This window comes from Cucurbita moschata, unplaced genomic scaffold, assembly GCF_002738365.1.
Source record: "Cucurbita moschata cultivar Rifu unplaced genomic scaffold, Cmos_1.0 Cmo_Scf00024, whole genome shotgun sequence".
NCBI classification, from domain to species: domain Eukaryota; kingdom Viridiplantae; phylum Streptophyta; class Magnoliopsida; order Cucurbitales; family Cucurbitaceae; genus Cucurbita; species Cucurbita moschata.
This window is the reverse complement of record NW_019268540.1, coordinates 3455485-3473868: the sequence shown is the minus strand read 5'-3', so window position 1 is coordinate 3473868 and position 18384 is coordinate 3455485. Positions and strand designations below refer to the sequence as shown.

Genomic DNA, 18384 nt, shown 5'->3' with positions numbered 1-18384 from the left:
AAAAAAAAAAAAAAAAAAAACATGAAATAATAAAAATTAAAAACTGAAAACGAAAACATTATCAAACTAACCTTACTAGCCAAATATGTTCTCCACTTCTCAACTTCTCAACTGGACTTTGGGTTCTCTGTAGATGTGGGAGAAAGAAAGAAAGAAAGAAAACAGAGAAAATTTAATTTATTTTTCCAAGGTAAAATAGTGTAGTAATTTCTAGGGTTACAAGCATTTCTACTAGAATATGTCAATTCATTAAAACAAATAATGACTATGACAATCACATCAATACGTAATATGTGCAAATATGTGTATCCGTGTTATAAGCACCACTACCAACTTTATTTTGTTATCTGATTAAGTTCAAACATTTGCCTAAAAAGTGAAAATTGTGATTTAAAAAATTGTGAGAAAAGAATCAGGAATAATGAGACTTTAATTAATAAAATTAATTTTATCCACCAACTTGAGCAACTCGTTTGATTTGGAACTATATTTAAAAGGAGTTTGAATTCCTACTTTCACATTTAACTAAAATGATAATAATAGTTAAATGTTATATTAATTTCCTAAAATCAAACATATAATGTAGATGTAAAAAAAAAAAGAATCTAATACAAAAATAATTATAAAACTTGGCAAGTACATCCACTACTTAGATGTGGAATGTGGGTTGTTTTTAGGCTTAAAAATCAACCACTTGCTATGGCTTAGGGTATAATATGAAAGGAGAGGGAGGTATAATGTGAAGAGGGAAAAGGTTAAGAAGTTAATGAGTGTAACACGAAAGGGAGATATAATGTAATGTTGAAAAGAAATGGGCTTCATCCTTATGGGTCTAATTCGAAAGGAGGGAATGGTGTAATGTGAAAATTAAAGAAGGAAATTAAAATTAAAAAAGAAAGGGGGAAATAAAGAAAGGCCAACAATACCAAGTGGAGTAGACAAATGGGTGACCGTGACTGTGTCCTCTGCCCACCGATTGCGTCTGCTCAACACGTTGTCTTCCAATAGAGATAAATTAGTCAGAATAATAATGATGATAAGCAACAAATTATGTTTTAAAAATAATTTTAAAACCCAACAACGGCCATTAACCCCCAGTGCCCACCTCAACCCAGCGCCAAAAGTAAACGCTAAATGAAAACTCATATAGTGGGAAGGGAGTAAGAGCAGAAACCCCATTCTTATATATTTATATATATATCTTATCTTAGACTTTCCAATGTCAACGTCACCCTCTTTCTCTCTCTCTTCCCCCGTCTCCCCTCTTCTTCTCTCTCTATTCTTCATTTTTTTTCTTTTCTTTTTTTGGTCAATGGTTTCCCCCATCTTGTACAAGGGAACCCTCGAAACCTGATTATGACTATGTACTTCAAGTTAGCTTCTTCCTCTTCCTACATCTTCCTTGTTCCTCTCCACCTTGCTCTTCTTCCACTCTTGTTGTAGAGAGCCTTTTGTTTCCTTTTGTTCTTCAGATGAGAGATGATCGAATGGCCACCTCCTTGGTTGGTGGTCTCATTCATCAACCTTTAGTGCCCAATTTCTCCATTAATTTCAACTTCCTCAACCTCTTTGTTTTGACCCTCCTGGTTTTGCAATTCTTTCCTCCTTTTTTCGTTTCAGCTTCTTGCAATCCATCTGATCGCGATTCTCTCTGGTCTTTCATCAATTCTTCTTCTTCTTCTGTTCCCCAGTCTTTCAATTGGTCTTCTTCGATTGATTGCTGTTTCTGGGAAGGAGTCAGTTGTGAAGCTATTGCAAATAGCGATGACAACCGAGTCACCAAGCTTTTGTTGCCTTCTAGAGGTCTTCGTGGTGAATTCTCTTCATCTCTCACAAACCTTGCTTTTCTCTCTCACCTCGATCTCTCCCATAATCGTCTGGATGGTTCTCTACCTTCCGATTTCTTTACGTCCCTAAGTCGCCTGAAGTTCTTGAATTTGAGCTACAACCTTCTCGCCGGTCAGTTCCCGCCGCAGCCTTCATCGTCCGGACTCGTGATTGAGACTCTGGATCTGTCCAGCAATCGTTTCTCTGGGGAAATACCTTCTTCGTTTATCCAGCAAGTGGCAATCTCGGGGAGTTTGACCAGTTTCAATGTCAACAACAATAGTTTCACAGGTCTCATCCCAACCTCCTTTTGTGTTAATACTACATCTATAAGCTCCCTCAGGTTATTGGACTTTTCCAATAATAAATTCAGTCGTGGAATACCTCAGGGGCTGGGAAACTGCCCCAATTTGGAGGTTTTTCGAGCGAGTTTCAATAGTCTCACTGGTTCTATTCCCTCCGACCTTTACAATGTTCTCTCTCTAAAGGAGCTTTCTTTACATGTTAATCATCTTTCGGGGAACATTGGTGAGGGAATTGTTAATCTCACCAACCTCAGAATCCTAGAATTGTACTCCAATGCTTTGATTGGCCCCATCCCAATGGATATTGGAAAGCTCTCCAGACTGGAACAGATATCGCTTCATATTAACAATCTCACAGGCACTCTGCCCACATCACTGATGAATTGCACCAATCTGACCTTGTTGAATGTGCGGGTCAATAAGCTGCAGGGAGATCTCTCTAATGTTAATTTCTCCCGCCTCCTTAGCCTCACCACACTTGACCTTGGCAACAATATGTTCACAGGTAGTATACCATCATCTCTTTACTCCTGCAGGTCTCTAAAGGCAGTTAGACTGGCTAGTAATCAGTTTTCTGGGGAGATTTCTCAAGAAATTGCAGCGCTTCAATCACTGTCCTTCCTTTCAGTTTCCAAGAATAATCTAACCAATTTAAGTGGAGCACTAAGGAGTTTGATGGGTTGCAGAAACCTTGGAACTCTCGTCCTCTCCAGTAGTTATAATGGTGAAGCGTTGCCGGATGGGGATATAATTGAAGATGCAAACGCATTCCAAAATATCCAGGCTTTGGCTATTGGAGCTTGTCAGTTAACTGGAAGAGTACCCTCATGGATAGAAAAGCTCAGGAATCTAGAGGTCTTGGACCTTTCGTTTAATCGTCTTGTTGGTTCAATACCAGAATGGTTAGGTGATTTGCCGAGTCTGTTTTATGTTGACTTGTCTAATAATAGAATTTCCGGAAAATTCCCCATCCAGCTTTGCAGACTGAAGGCTTTGATGTCGCAGCAGATTCTGGATCCTGCAAAGCAGAGTTTTCTTGCATTGCCCGTCTTTGTTGCACCCAATAATGCTACCAATCAGCAATACAATCACCTCTCCAGCCTTCCGCCATCTTTATATCTGGGCAACAACACCATAAGTGGCCCTATTCCTTTGGAAATTGGGCAATTAAAGGTTATACATACGTTAGACCTGAGTAACAACAGCTTCTCCGGCAGCATACCAGATACAATTTCCAATCTCAGCAACTTGGAGATATTAGACCTCTCTCATAACCACCTAACTGGTGAAATCCCCCATTCTCTCAGTGGACTTCATTTCTTGTCTAGGTTTAGCGTGGCCTTTAACGACCTTCAAGGACCAATACCAACTGGGAGTCAGTTTAATACCTTTCCTAGCTCTAGCTATGAAGGAAATTCAGGGTTGTGTGGCCCTGCTATAGTGCAGCGCTCTTGCCCTAGCCAGACTAAAGTGACTCATTCCGGCGCTCAAAATAAAAGCTCCAGTAAAAAACTTGTCATTGGATTAGTCTTGGGCACCTGTTTAGGTCTGGCTCTCATCGTCTCCCTGCTAGCGTTATGGATATTATCCAAGAGGAGGATCGATCCAAGAGGGGATACCGACATAATAGATTTGGACATAATTTCAATTAGTTCTAATTACAATGCTGACAACAACACTAGCATAGTCATTCTGTTTCCAAACAACGCCAACAACATCAAGGAGCTTACCATTTCTGACATAATGAAGGCCACTGGTGATTTCAATCAAGAAAACATAATTGGCTGCGGTGGTTTTGGATTGGTTTACAAAGCAACATTAGCAAACGGGACGAGACTTGCTGTAAAGAAACTCTCGGGAGACTTGGGACTGATGGAAAGGGAATTTAAAGCAGAGGTAGAGGCTCTGTCTGCAGCCAAACACCAGAACCTGGTTACTCTTCAAGGTTACTGTGTGCATGAGGGCAGCCGGCTGCTAATGTATTCGTACATGGAAAATGGAAGCTTAGATTACTGGCTGCATGAGAAGGTTGACGGTGCATCTCAACTTGATTGGCCAACTCGGTTAAAGATTCTACGAGGAGCAAGTTCTGGATTGGCCTACATGCACCAAATATGTGAGCCACATATTGTACACCGTGACATTAAGTCCAGTAACATCCTGCTCGATGAGAAATTCGAAGCTCATGTGGCAGATTTTGGACTTTCTAGATTGATCAATCCTTACCAAACTCATGTCACAACCGAACTTGTTGGCACCTTAGGCTACATTCCTCCTGAGTATGGACAAGCATGGGTCGCCACTTTGAGAGGAGATATGTACAGCTTTGGGGTGGTCATGCTTGAGTTGCTTACTGGCAAAAGACCTGTTGAGATAACAAAGCCAAAGGCATCACGAGAGGTGGTTGGCTGGGTGCAACAGATGAGGAATGAGGGCAAACAAGATGAAGTCTTTGACCCAATTCTGAGAGGAAAGGGCTTTGAAGAAGAGATGCTTCAGGTTCTCGATGTTGCCTGCATGTGTGTCAGTCAGAACCCCTTTAAAAGACCAACCATCAAGGAAGTTGTTGATTGGTTGAAAGATGTGGGGGCGACCAAGGTTCACCAAAATAAGGATGTGTGAAATTGCACTTCTATAAATGAGGGCAGAAACCATACATGCACAAAAGGAAAAAAGGGTTTTTGTTTCTTTTCTAATGCAACCTTTTAACTACAGTTTTATCTCGGTGTAAATGGTAAAGGTGGTGTTGTATTTATTAAAATTACTTCTTTTGTTTATAATTCTAGCATCTACTTCAAGCATGTGAAGAAACTTTTGGCTTGTATCTGTTACATTACATCCTAAAACAGGATTTATTTGATTATCCAAAATCATAGAAGAAGAAAAAGAAAAATTCACAGCGACATGACCTGAAAATCTTATAGGCTATACCAGCATTTAGCGCCCTTCGAGAGGGGAAGATTTAATAATATCCAAAGATATGCCTAGGCTTGAAACTTGGTCAACATAGGACTAAAGTAGATGTCAAACCGGAGCATCAGTTTCTAGCAAATTCTAAACCGAAGGTCTGCGGATACCGATGGACCATGCATGTGGTCCACGGCGAGTGATTGTAGAACGGTCAATGGGGGTTTAGTATGGTGTGCCAGCCGTGTTTTTGTGGTTTCAGGTTGGTTTTGTGCCATCTTTTACTACCAGTCGGGTTTCTTTTTCAGAAAACGGACATCCCAACCTTTGTTCGGTGTTCACCAACTTAAGTGATATGAAATGAAATGGTCCAACTGTTTAAAGGTCGGTAGCCCAATGTAATCGAACCATACGCTAGTAATCACCAAATATGACAACCTACTATCCTTGACACGGTAAAACAGGACGCGAATTTAGAATATTATACAAGAAAGACAGGTACGGTAAGAAGTGTTAGATGAATACAACTCTCCACAATGGTATGATATTATCCACTTTAAGCATAAGCTCTCGTGGCTTTGCTTTGGGCTTCCCCAAAAGGCCTTATACCAATGGAGAGAGTATTCTTTGATTATAAACTCATGATCATTCTCTAAATTAGACAATGCGGGACTTTCATCATCTAACACCTCCCCTCAAACAAAGTATGTCTCCCCTTAATCGAGGCTCATGGGACTTTCATCATCCAGCAGAACATAGAAGAAAACATGGAACTACACAGCTGCTAAGTCAGGGACTAACTCTAAACATGTTGAAAACTCACTGTGAAGAGGTTGGGTTTCATTACTAACTTTTGGGTAGGGGGATACAGAAAATCAAGTATCAAGAAACCAAAAACCGGCTTCTTCCAGTGAGAGATTTATTTCTGGCAAAGGCAATAACTCACTCAAGTATCTCAGTGCCGCATACTGTTAGTAATGGATATCAAAGGAAATTACCAGGGGAAAAACTGAAAATCCAACCAAACCTATAACCATGATAGAAAAAGCTATCACGGTCTTGATCAACGTAGACAATTTGAGGGATCATAAGTACTTGATATGAGAATGGAATGACAAAATAGAGATAGTGATCAAAACAGTAGCCATACATATAGTCTTACTGTGAATATAAAATAAACTGAATTACATATGAAAAGTAACTAGAGCTGTAACCAATAAACTAAGTATTTAACAGATTTTAACCAAAAGTACAACTCCTTTGGTGAGCTTTCTTAGCAAGAGTCGGAGATGCAAATTTATGAGAACCTATATGCATTGTTACAACTGAAACTAAATTGAGATTGAAGGTAGTGTCAGGTTGTTCAAAGCCTTTATCATAAAATTATGTCCAAATGACGCCTACTCCCCTACAACTCCTACGAGTGATGGTCTAACTTTCCAACTGACGTCGACTCTTCTGAATGTTGATTTACCTAACTAACTGGATTCAAAGGCACTAATGACGTTGATTTCATACTTCTCAACAATTAACAAACGAACAGTCCTAAAACGTAAAATAGATCAATTATCGAAATACTCCTTGTTCAATCAATCGGTGAGCTGAATCCAGAAGTTTACCATTCAGATTTCAAAAAATATAACAAGTATTGGAATGCTAAGAGTACTTACCCGAACAACTTCCACATTCAATCGGATTCGAATACGAGTTCTATCGCTGGTGATATTATAGGCACGTTCCTAATTCCTCGTCTCCATTCTCCATTAGAGTTGGTATCTTGCGAATGTTCAGCGTAATTTCCTTGGCTTCATGGCTACATAAAAAACGAATTTAGCAAACACGCTGTTCGCTGCACTTTGGAGCTTGAACTTTGCAGAAGAACAAAAGAATAACGCGAAATGGAAACAGGAAATTCACAGAAATATGAAGAAAATTGAAATGCCGTTAGAAGCTGCATACATTTCAGAGCAATGTAGACTGAAGAGAGGATGGATGGTTTGAGTTCTCCTGTACCATAAATAATGAGCTCGGATAAACCATGGAGAACAGGAGGGAAACTGAAATTGCAGATATGAACATTTGCAGAAATGAATATTTTCAGATGAGACCTCCTAATTTTATTTTATTATGATCATTTTACTAAACTCCGCAATGACGCCAAGCTACTGTGACTGCTCTGTTCTATTCGATGTCTTGGGCCGTTGTTACTAAATTTGGGCCTAATTGGGCTGGATATCGAATGGGCCGCGATTACATATGAATGGTAGATTAAAACGTAATTATACCACGCTTAAAATGCTTTTTTTTTTCTTTTTTTTTTGTGACAAAATACTCTGAATTCTGATATAACTGTCTATTTTATTTTTAAAGGTTTAAATTTTACACTAGAATACCTTTAAATAATACCCTAAAATGTAAAAAAAATAAAAAAAAATATTGGAAAGAAATTATAAATAATTTATCATTTAACTTCGAATTTCAAAACTTTTATTAATAATACTTTTCAACTATTTTAAAACTTTAAAAATGTCTTTAAAAATTTTAAAAAAAAATTAAAATGAAAAAATACACTCATAGTTAACCTCACATTTAAAAAATATATATGAATTTTAAAAAATATATGGAGAACTTATGAGGTGTGTTAGACTGTTTTTGTCATATATTGGTACTGAGAATTTTTAAATTTTTTATAAATATAAAGAATCTTAATGCTACTTTTAAAATTTCATGGGTATTTTTTAAACATAGTTTAAGTCTAAAACTAACCGTAAATATATTTTTTCAATTTAAGAGTATTTTTTTAAATAAATTATAAAGTTAATGGGTATTTTTATTAATTTAGAAATTAAAATGTTATTTTCATTGAATCTATTGACTCGTGTGAATACTATCCGCATATTATTTCTAATTATTGTTTGTTTTCAAATAAGACTATTGAAATCTTTGGCAGCAAAAGACACGTTTTTTCTTGTTTTTTTTTTTTGCGTGACTTTATCCATACAATATTCTAATAAAAATTAGTGAATAAAATAATTTTTAAGAAAATATTGTGAAAGGCAGGAATAATACCTTAATTAAACTCGTATTTATAATCATTACTGCTAAATTTACCCTAAAATATAACAAATTTAGAAACTTCATCAATCAAATTAAGTAATAAAATTTAAATTTAAATAATCTAAACCAAACACGGCACAGCCAAGGGAAAAAAATAATATGAAATACGAACCCTCTTGGTAGTTGGAGAACCACAAGCCCACAAATCTAGGAGCACCAAAACTTTGAACGACGGCGTTTCAAAGTTTGACCCATCTCCAACCTAAATTATTATTAGGCCAAATTATAATTTACACTTTCTTTTTTAAAATACCCTTAAAACTTCAAAATTTAAAAAAAAAATTACCCTTACAAATAAATAGATTGAAGCGGTCGGTAATGACATTTAAAAAAAAAATTAAAAAAGCTAATATTAATGCAACAAATATTATTTTAATAAATTAATAATATTCTACCATAGTCGCCTTAGTAAGTTGTTTGTTGTAGAACAGACTCTCTTGACCATGAACCCTGCATCCAATGATCGTTATCTTATTAAAAAAAACGAGATTCTTGTTTATATTATTATTACTATTTTTTATTTTTCTTTTAAAAGACTCGAAATTAGGTTGAGATGTGATTATGAATTCATTTTCATCGAAGTTTATTATGTTTTTTAAAATTTAATATCGATCATAGGGTGATGGAAGCAGGAGTTCATTTTAATTAATCCGAAATAAATTATCAAGTAATTGAATTTGTGTATAATTAATTTTTTTTTTTTAATATTACCTGTCATTTTGTTGAGGAGACCTTAATATTTTTGTATATTTTTAATAATTATAAATTTTCAAACTCTATTTTAAGTCAAGTATTATAATTCACACTTCATATTAAAAAAAACAAAATATGAAATTTCGATGAAACCATTTATGATGCCTAATAGTTTGTTTATATCGAAACGACAGATCGTTTTGTTTGGGTAGCTTGTAACTTCTCCGACGTTTCCCGGGTAGTTAGAGCGTGTAACATGAACCTTAATGGGCCAGGCCCATTTCTTTTTTTTTTTTCTTTTTGTTTATTTTTTTAATTATTATTATTTTAACATAGGTTTTGTCTTCTTTCTATTGAAAATAAATCAATTTAATAGCCTTCTAATTAGCTCTTTTATGTTTTTTTTTCCAAGTGTTTCGTGTGAGTAAACTCCTTTTATTTATTTATTTTTTTAAATGGCTGCGAAAATGCGTATGATCGGGGTAGGTGAAAAATTAGTCATTAAATTAATTCCTTTTCCTCCTCAATTAAAATAAATTATTAATTAATTATTATATTGCACAGGTTAAATTATGAAAGGTGCAACTTGATACTAGCTCGTGTTGTATTTATACTAATACTACTAATAATAATAATATATTTTAGACTAATAAAAAGGTACTTTTCATTAATCACGTTTTATTTAATAAAAGAAAATAATAAGGACTATCTTTATATTATTTAAGAACGAAGACATAAAGTTAATATGTCACACGATCTTTAAATGACATGCAACCAACCGATATATTATATAATCGTGAAATAAATTTCACGGAAAGCAACTCTTAAATGCACACGTAACCATTCAAACTTTAATAAATTTTAATATACTAAGTTTACTATTTCATTTCTCTTTTTTTATTTTCCATTTTTGTTTTTTATTTTAAAAAATGTATTTTAAATTAATATATATTTATGTCTCTAACCTTTTTATTTCCACATCTTCACCTATTTTTCTCTTATTAAACTACAGAACATTCGTATATTAGATTATTTTTTAAGATTTTTTAATCAAAATTTGTCAAATAATAATAATAATAATAATAATAATTTTTATGTCACGAAAAAAATACAATGCAAACATATTTCCGAATTAACAAAGAAAATACTACTATAGACTAAAATTATTTTTTAAATAATTAACAATAAAATAATATGTACATAAAAGGCTAAATTCGTATTTTTATCATAATTTTTTTACCTTTTAAATTGTATAAATACCTTTATCTTTATCTTTTTTCTTTTTTCTTTTTTTCTTTTTTTCCTTTTTTCACGTTCTTTGTTTCGATGTAAATTAATGAAATATCGCTATATTCACAGATCCAGCCCACAAGTCGGTGGATCATCAAATAAAACCACGTAAACAAAATGAACAAATATATATATATATATATATATATATATATATATATATATATATTAAATTTAAAATTTTTATCACTGTCATTAGAGTTTTTTTTTAATTTAATTATGCTAAATTAATTGTAAATTTATGTTTATCAAACATAAAATTGATTAATTAATAAATAAACAAAAAATTAGTCCACTAATAATAAAAATAATAATAATTTCGCTGATTTTTTTAAGATTCAATCTAAATTTTTTTAGTTCTAATATTTTAAAAAATTTGTTGAGAGTCAAAGTTTGGGAGTAGGTGAAAAGTCCTCAGACCTCACATCTGACCGCGACGCCGATTATCAAAACAAACAGAAACGAAAAGAATCCGATTGATTTTTTTCTCACCAACCAAACACTATTTTTTTGGTATAAAATCTCCACATTTCTCTTCATCATCTTCACACCAAACCCTTCTCTGTTTTTTTGTTCTTCTATCTGAGCTTCAAGCTTCATCAATGGCCGCTGAATTAAACCAAACAAACGAGTTCATTTTCCGATCAAAGCTTCCCGATATTCACATTCCCAATCATCTTCCACTCCATCACTACGTTTTTCAAAACCAGTCCAAATTCGGCTCCCGCCCCTGTTTGATTAACGGCGCCACCGGCGATGTTTACTCATACCACGACGTTCAGTTAACAGCCCGTCGTGTCGCCAGTGGACTTCACAATCTCGGGATTAAGAAGGGTGATGTCGTTATGAATTTACTTCCCAACTCGCCGGAATTTGTTTTCACGTTTCTCGGAGCGTCGTATCGCGGTGCTATTATGACGGCGGCGAATCCGTTTTACACGGCGGTGGAAATTGCCAAACAGGCGAAAGCTGCTAATGTGAAATTGATTGTCACCATGGCTTGCTTTTATGATCGGGTTAAGGATTTGGCTGAAAATGGTGTCAAAATTGTGTGTGTTGATTATGCTGTTGAGGATTGTTTGCATTACTCTGTTTTGAGTGGCGCGGATGAATCCCATTTGCCGTTTGTGGATTTCGCCGCCGATGATGTGGTGGCGCTGCCGTATTCCTCCGGCACCACCGGTTTACCAAAGGGTGTTATGTTGACTCATAAAGGGTTGATCACAAGCGTTGCTCAACAAATCGACGGCGAAAATCCGAATCTGTATTATCATGGTGGTGATGTTATCCTCTGTGTTTTGCCGTTTTTTCATATCTATTCACTCAATTCGATTTTGCTGTGTGGATTACGCGCCGGCGCTGCGATTTTGATAATGCAAAAATTCGAAATCGTTTCGTTTTTGCAATTAGTTGAGAAATATAAAGTGTCGATCATGCCGATCGTGCCGCCAATTTTTTTAGCCATTGCTAAATCGCCGGATTTGGAGAAATACGACGTGTCGTCCGTGAGGGTATTGAAATCCGGTGGAGCGCCGCTGGGGAAAGAATTGGAAGACGCTGTGAGGGAGAAGTTTCCAGCGGCGATTCTCGGGCAAGGATATGGAATGACCGAGGCCGGTCCGGTTCTAACCATGAGTTTAGCGTTTGCGAAAGAACCGTTTCCGGTGAAAGCCGGCGCCTGTGGGACGGTGGTTCGAAATGCAGAGATGAAGATTGTTGATCCGGAAACCGGCGCGTCGTTGCCGGCGAATTCCGCCGGAGAGATTTGTATTAGAGGGGATCAGATCATGAAGGGATACTTAAACGATTTGGAGTCTACGAAGAGGACTGTTGATAAAGAAGGATGGCTTCACACCGGTGACATTGGGTTCATCGACAACGACGACGAGCTCTTCATCGTCGACCGGCTTAAGGAACTGATAAAATTCAAGGCGTTTCAGGTGGCGCCGGCGGAGCTGGAGGCTCTTCTGATCACTCACCCCAAACTTTCCGATGCGGCTGTGATTGGGTAAGCTAAAATGAAATTGGCAGTAGAAATGAAATTAATTTGAAATAATTTAAAGGAGATTTAATTTGGAATGGGATTGTTTTTATAACAGTATGCCGGACGAGCAGGCCGGAGAAGTGCCGGTGGCGTTTGTGGTGAAGGCGAACGGCGGCGCGATCACGGAAGAAGATGTAAAGCAGTTCATATCAAAACAAGTGGTGTTCTACAAAAGGCTAAAACGAGTGTTTTTCGTGAACGCGATTCCAAAGGCTCCGTCGGGTAAAATCCTTAGAAAAGAGCTCAGAGCCAAACTGGCTAATGGTGCTTATGATTAAACATCAAATTCCCCTATATCGTCTCTACTCCAAAATGACAGCATTTTTTTTTTTAATTTGTAAATCTATATCGTATTATTTTTTTTGTGTAATATTTTGATTAAAATTTTCATTTTATTCTTGTTTAATAAATACATGCTTAATTTTAATTTAATTTAAGCTAATTTAATAAAAATAATTTTAAATTTTGTATTTTTGTCTCTAAAATATGTTCAACTTCAATAAATTTTAATGATATCTTTCCATTTAAAAAATAAAAAAATAAAAAAATACTTTTAAATTTCAAAAAATAATTTAAAATATATTTACATTGCAAAGTGTTGAGTTTTTAAAAGATTCATTAATTTCCTTTCTTTAAAATATATATAAAAAAATTTGAAATACCTTTAAATATTTTTATATCGAGGAATGTTAAACATAGTTCTATGGATCCATTTACACGAGTATTAGGCCCAATATGAGAGGATCCATATTAATTTGTTAGAGTAACATATACGTTGTCAAATGAACACGACTCTCCATAATGGTATGATATTGTCCACTTTGAACATAAACTCTCGTGGCTTTACTTTGGGCTTCCCTAAAAGGCCTCATACCAATAGAGAGAGTATTATGCCGATGTGGGACTTTCATCATCCAACGCCTCCCCTTAATCGAGGCTCGACTCCTTTGGAGACTTTGTCATTTTTGACTTGAGGATTTACCAATCTATTGACACGACTAAGTTTTGGGCATGACTCTGATACCATGTTAGATGAACAGGGCATGGCTCTGATACCATATTAGATGAACACGACTCTCCACAATGGTATGATATTGTCCACTTTAAGCATAAGTGGGTTTTGCTTTGGACTTCCCCAGAAGGGCTCATACCAATTGAGAGAGTATTATTTGTTTATAAACTCATGATCATTCCTAAATTAGCCGACTTTCATCATCCAACATACGTCTCAATCGACCATAGTCGAAAATTTATCAACATGTAGAGGAATTCTTGAATGCCGAAGTTTCGTATCCAAATTTAATACGTAAAATTTATGTTTTTTTTTTTTCATAATGGATCGATTATAAGACATAAAATTTAAAATTTATATTTAAAAGAACAATTAATTTATATAATTATGAATAGATTAAGGAACTAAATTTATAAATTAAACCTAAATTATAATTAAAAATCGGAAATTGCGTCTTCTAAAAACATACGACTACAGAATTGACGGGTTGGACTGGCTCCATTTAATTGGCACTTTATGGTGGTCTGGCTATGATCGTGGCTATCCGGTTGGCACGGGAGGAGCTGTAACTTGTAGGCCATGGCCCCACTTGGTTAGCTAGCTCTAACGGTGGTCAGGCTATGACCGTGGCTTTACAAATAACACTTGTTTTTTTTTTTTTATAATTTAATTATATTTAAATAAAAACAATAAATAGCCATCAACATAACTATTGGACCTTGCTCTAAAATTTGCCACGTCCCCATTTTGCAAATTCCATAGTTTCTTTATTTCTTTATCACTGTCACATTAATTAAATTGATGTAATGGGTCGTTTGTTCGGTAAGTTTTTCCTCATCCGTAAAATTACTGTTTCTTTTAATATTCAAAATTATTCTTTTTTTTTTAATTGCATTAATTACGTAACATATTAAATTATTCGTTTCAATTTAGTCGTCCTTGGATCGGTTAAAAGTACCCTTTTAGTCCCTGAATTGGTTAAAAGTACCCTTTTAGTCTCTAGAAAAATATAAGGACCAAAATCGTATTTAAATTTAAAATCTTACTGCTTTGTTGACGATAAAATGTTGTAGAGTATAATTAATCTAAAAAAAACACGAACATAGGTCAAGTGATTAAAGTGTAAAGCCTCAATTGAACGAGCATATGTGTTGAGTTAAATAACACTCTAAAATAATGTAAAGTATATTTTAGAAAAATATTGTTAGGTCAATTATCAATCTATATATATTTAAACTAATTAAGATATATATGTCTTCTGTCTTATTTAAAATGACATTTATACGATGTGTTCTATAATTTACTAATTCCAATTAGTATATCATTCTCTACGTCTTTTAAAATAATACTTCGTACGACTTATGATATAGTGGAACGAATTGAATACCGTGATAGGACTAGAATCTTTTATGTACATGCACAAAAACGTCGAGACATCGTTTATTAAAATAAGGCAAAAATTAGAAAAGTTTCCGCAATGTCAAAGCTTCGTATGCAACAAGGAGATGTTTCGTGTGATGTTTGTTGAGCACACACGCTTCTAGCATTCAGATGATGCGAGTAGCTAGTAAGATAAATCTCATTGCTCAGAAAATTTGTCACTTTGAGAAACTCTACGTTTGCGGTTTGAATGGCTAGAGTGATAATGTTTCAATGCTACCTCCTCGAGTTTCTTGACATGGACTTCATCTTTTCTTGATTGTTTAATCTCGAGTCTTTCGAAAACACTCTCATTAACTTCAAATTGCTCTATAAAATAGACTAAAAAAAATTCTCATTAATATCAAATTAACTCATTTTTATAAAAGAATACTATCTGTATATTAGTACGAGGGATTTCGAGAAGTCCAAAGCAAAGTCATAAAAGTTTATACTCAAAGTTGACAATGTCGGACATGTTTTACTATTTTCTAGTAAAAAACCAAAAAATGAGTCGCCCAATAAGATAAAAATAAAATATATGGCCATATCTCTCACAATTGACTCCAACGAACAAACAAATAATTAATTAAAATAATACCCAATAAACGTTTTTTTTTTCTTGCTAATTAAGTCTATGTTATTTAAAATGTTTTAATTTTAGACGCTTGAGTTTAAATATTTTACAATTAAGCCCCTAAGGATTAAAAAAAATAATAAATTAAATTAAATTAAATTAAATATATTATTCGAATATGTTGGTGAATAAAAGGAACTGTAATTTTTTTCCTCCGTCGTCGTCTTCAGAAACTATGGGAGTAGGTTTAAAAGAAGACCCATTACTTCAAGCATTACATCCGACCACGAAACCAAATTTTTATTAAAAAATCCGATTTATTTGTCTCACCAACCAAACACTAATTTCTGTAATTTTCTCGTCTCTATAAAATCTCTGCAATTCTCTTCATCCTTCTTCACACCAAGCCCACCTCTGTTTTTTTCTCTGCTCTCTGTATAACCTCAATTCTGAGCTTCAACCTTCAACAATGGCCGCTGAAATTAACCAAACAAAGGAATTCATTTTCCGTTCAAAGCTTCCCGATATTCGCATTCCCAATCATCTTCCACTCCATGAATATATTTTTCAAAACCTCCCCAATTACGCCTCCCGCCCCTGTTTGATTAACGGCGCCACCGGCCACGTATACTCATACGACGACGTTCAGTTAACAGCCCGTCGTGTCGCCAGTGGACTTCACAATCTCGGGATTAAGAAGGGTGATGTCGTTATGAATTTACTTCCCAACTCGCCGGAATTTGTTTTCACGTTTCTTGGAGCGTCGTATCGCGGCGCTATTATGACGGCGGCGAATCCGTTTTACACGGCGGTGGAAATTGCCAAACAGGCGAAAGCTGCTAATGCGAAATTGATTGTCACCATGGCATGCTTTTATGATCGGGTTAAGGATTTGGCTGAAAATGGTGTCAAAATTGTGTGTGTTGATTATGCTGTTGAGGGTTGTTTGCATTACTCTGTTTTGAGTGGTGCGGATGAATCCCATTTGCCGTTTGTGGATTTCGCCGCCGATGATGTGGTGGCGCTGCCGTATTCCTCCGGCACTACCGGTTTACCAAAGGGTGTTATGTTGACTCATAAAGGTTTGATCACGAGCGTTGCTCAACAAATCGACGGCCAAAATCCGAATCTGTATTACAAACGCAACGACGTTATCCTCTGTGTTTTGCCGTTTTTTCACATCTATTCACTCAATTCGATTTTGCTGTGTGGATTACGCGCCGGTGCTGCGATTTTGATAATGCAAAAATTCGAAATCGTTTCGCTTTTGGAATTAGTTGAGAAATATAAAGCTTCAATCATGCCGATTGTGCCGCCGATTCTTTTAGCCATTGCTAAGTCGTCGGAATTTGAGAAATACGACATGTCGTCAGTGAGGGTATTGAAATCCGGTGGAGCACCGTTGGGGAAAAAATTGGAAGACACCGTGAGGGAGAAGTTTCCAACGGCGATTCTCGGGCAAGGATATGGAATGACCGAAGCCGGTCCGGTTCTGACCATGAGTTTAGCGTTTGCGAAAGAACCGTTTCCAGTGAAAGCCGGCGCTTGTGGGACGGTGGTTCGAAATGCAGAGATGAAGATTATTGATCCAGAAACCGGCGTTTCGTTGCCGGCGAATTCCGCCGGCGAGATTTGTATCAGAGGGGATCAAATCATGAAGGGATACTTAAACGATTTGGAGTCTACGAAGAGGACTATTGACAAAGAAGGATGGCTTCACACCGGCGACATTGGGTTCATCGACGACGACGACGAGCTCTTCATCGTCGACCGGCTTAAAGAACTAATAAAATTCAAGACGTTTCAGGTGGCGCCGGCGGAGCTGGAGGCTCTTCTAATCGCTCATCCCAAACTATCCGATGCAGCGGTGATTGGGTAAGCCATAATGAATTTTGCCGTTTATAAATAAAAGAAATCATTTATTCATAATTTTTTTTGTTCTGAACAGTATGCCGGACGAGCAAGCCGGAGAATTGCCGGTGGCGTTTGTGGTGAAGGCGAACGGCGGCGAAATCACAGAAGAAGACGTAAAGCAATTCATATCAGAACAAGTGGTGTTCTACAAAAGGCTAAAACGAGTGTTTTTCGTCAACGCTATTCCAAAAGCTCCGTCGGGCAAAATCCTCCGGAAAGAACTCCGATCACAATTGGCCGCCGGTGTTTACAATTAAACGCCAAATAATTTATTATTTTCCATTTATCTTTCGTATGTGAATTCAAATTATGTATTTCGGATTTTTAAGTGTATTTTTTTAAAAAAATAATAAACCGAATATCTTTATTGCTTTATTGCCCTTCTTCTTTTTATTAATTACAAATCGACCAAATCCTATAAATTATTTTCACTCGACCACTCAATTATGCTTCGATTAATGAAACTTCTTATTCAATTATTAGTTATAAGATAAGATATAAGGAGAAAACGGGAATTTAGAAAATTCAAACAAACCGTGTGAAACATTTATCAATTTGAGAATAAATTATGGTTACTTAATTTATAATTAAGTTTTTGGTCTTCTCTCGAAATAAAAAAAAAAAAGACAAAAAAGAAAATTCTATCTTCATGATTTGAAAGGACTAGGAATTATATTTTATTTATAAAATTTAAAATTTTAAGATTTAATAAATTATATATCTAAGCATATTGCATTTAGAACAAGCTAGAAAATTCTTTAAAATAGGTGTAATAAATGGACATATATTATTTTATTGAATTTTAATTTGTGCACACCTACTTCTGTGCACTTATAATAATAATAATAATATTATTATTATTATTATTACAGTGAAATAACTTAAGAACGAATGACGTAGACGAATTCCAATTGTATTTATTGTGCATTCACATCTGCAACAATTTAATAAGAAAATATTTAAACAAATATTTTTTAAAAAAAGTCAATGGCAATGTCTGGGTATAATATATGGGTAATCAACATGAAAAGTAATAGAATTGTGTAAGTCAAATCTTTATTAATGAATATTAAATGATTGGATAATTTGTTGTTGGTGAAAAAAAAATAATAAGAATTTCGTAATTAAAAAATGAATCATAAACATTGTCTCTTTCGTGGGTGACGTGTTTAAATGAAAAAACATATTCGATTATTTAATAAAACATATAATATATAATTAAAAAATAATTAGAAGTCGGTAATTACAAACTAATTATCAACCTGTACTCTTTTCGGGA

The 18384-nt window shown here is 35.2% G+C and overlaps 2 protein-coding genes and 1 long non-coding RNA gene across 3 annotated transcripts in view; 2 read left to right on the top strand and 1 right to left on the bottom strand.

Annotated features, from left to right (window-relative positions):
- Positions 1–7132, bottom strand: part of LOC111460856 — a 9463-nt gene extending 2331 nt beyond the window's left edge. Inside the window, exons 1-4 of the long non-coding RNA XR_002713476.1 lie at positions 6999–7132; positions 6710–6852; positions 927–998; positions 72–127 (exon numbers count right to left, since the gene is read on the bottom strand). This is a non-coding gene — a long non-coding RNA (uncharacterized LOC111460856). The remainder of the gene's footprint in view (positions 1–71; positions 128–926; positions 999–6709; positions 6853–6998) is intronic.
- Positions 7133–10686: 3554 nt separating this feature from the next.
- LOC111460855 (4-coumarate--CoA ligase 1-like) lies at positions 10687–12514 on the top strand. The gene is made up of 2 exons (XM_023104190.1): positions 10687–12147; positions 12239–12514. Exons 1-2 carry the CDS (start codon positions 10742–10744, stop codon positions 12459–12461), a joined length of 1629 nt encoding a protein of 542 aa, XP_022959958.1. The 5' UTR covers positions 10687–10741; the 3' UTR covers positions 12462–12514.
- Positions 12515–15504: 2990 nt separating this feature from the next.
- LOC111460853 (4-coumarate--CoA ligase 2-like) lies at positions 15505–17480 on the top strand. The gene is made up of 2 exons (XM_023104188.1): positions 15505–17066; positions 17140–17480. Exons 1-2 carry the CDS (start codon positions 15661–15663, stop codon positions 17360–17362), a joined length of 1629 nt encoding a protein of 542 aa, XP_022959956.1. The 5' UTR covers positions 15505–15660; the 3' UTR covers positions 17363–17480.
- Positions 17481–18384: the final 904 nt, after the last annotated feature.

What these genes read in the sequence shown, in the direction of transcription:
- LOC111460855 (XM_023104190.1), top strand. Translation starts at nt 10,742, where the DNA reads ATGGCCGCTGAATTAAACCAAACAAACGAGTTCATTTTCCGATCAAAG. An exon ending in TCCGATGCGGCTGTGATTGG is followed by an intron (nt 12,148 to 12,238) that starts GTAAGCTAAAAT and finishes TTTTTATAACAG; the next exon opens with TATGCCGGACGAGCAGGCCG.
- LOC111460853 (XM_023104188.1), top strand. Translation starts at nt 15,661, where the DNA reads ATGGCCGCTGAAATTAACCAAACAAAGGAATTCATTTTCCGTTCAAAG. An exon ending in TCCGATGCAGCGGTGATTGG is followed by an intron (nt 17,067 to 17,139) that starts GTAAGCCATAAT and finishes TGTTCTGAACAG; the next exon opens with TATGCCGGACGAGCAAGCCG.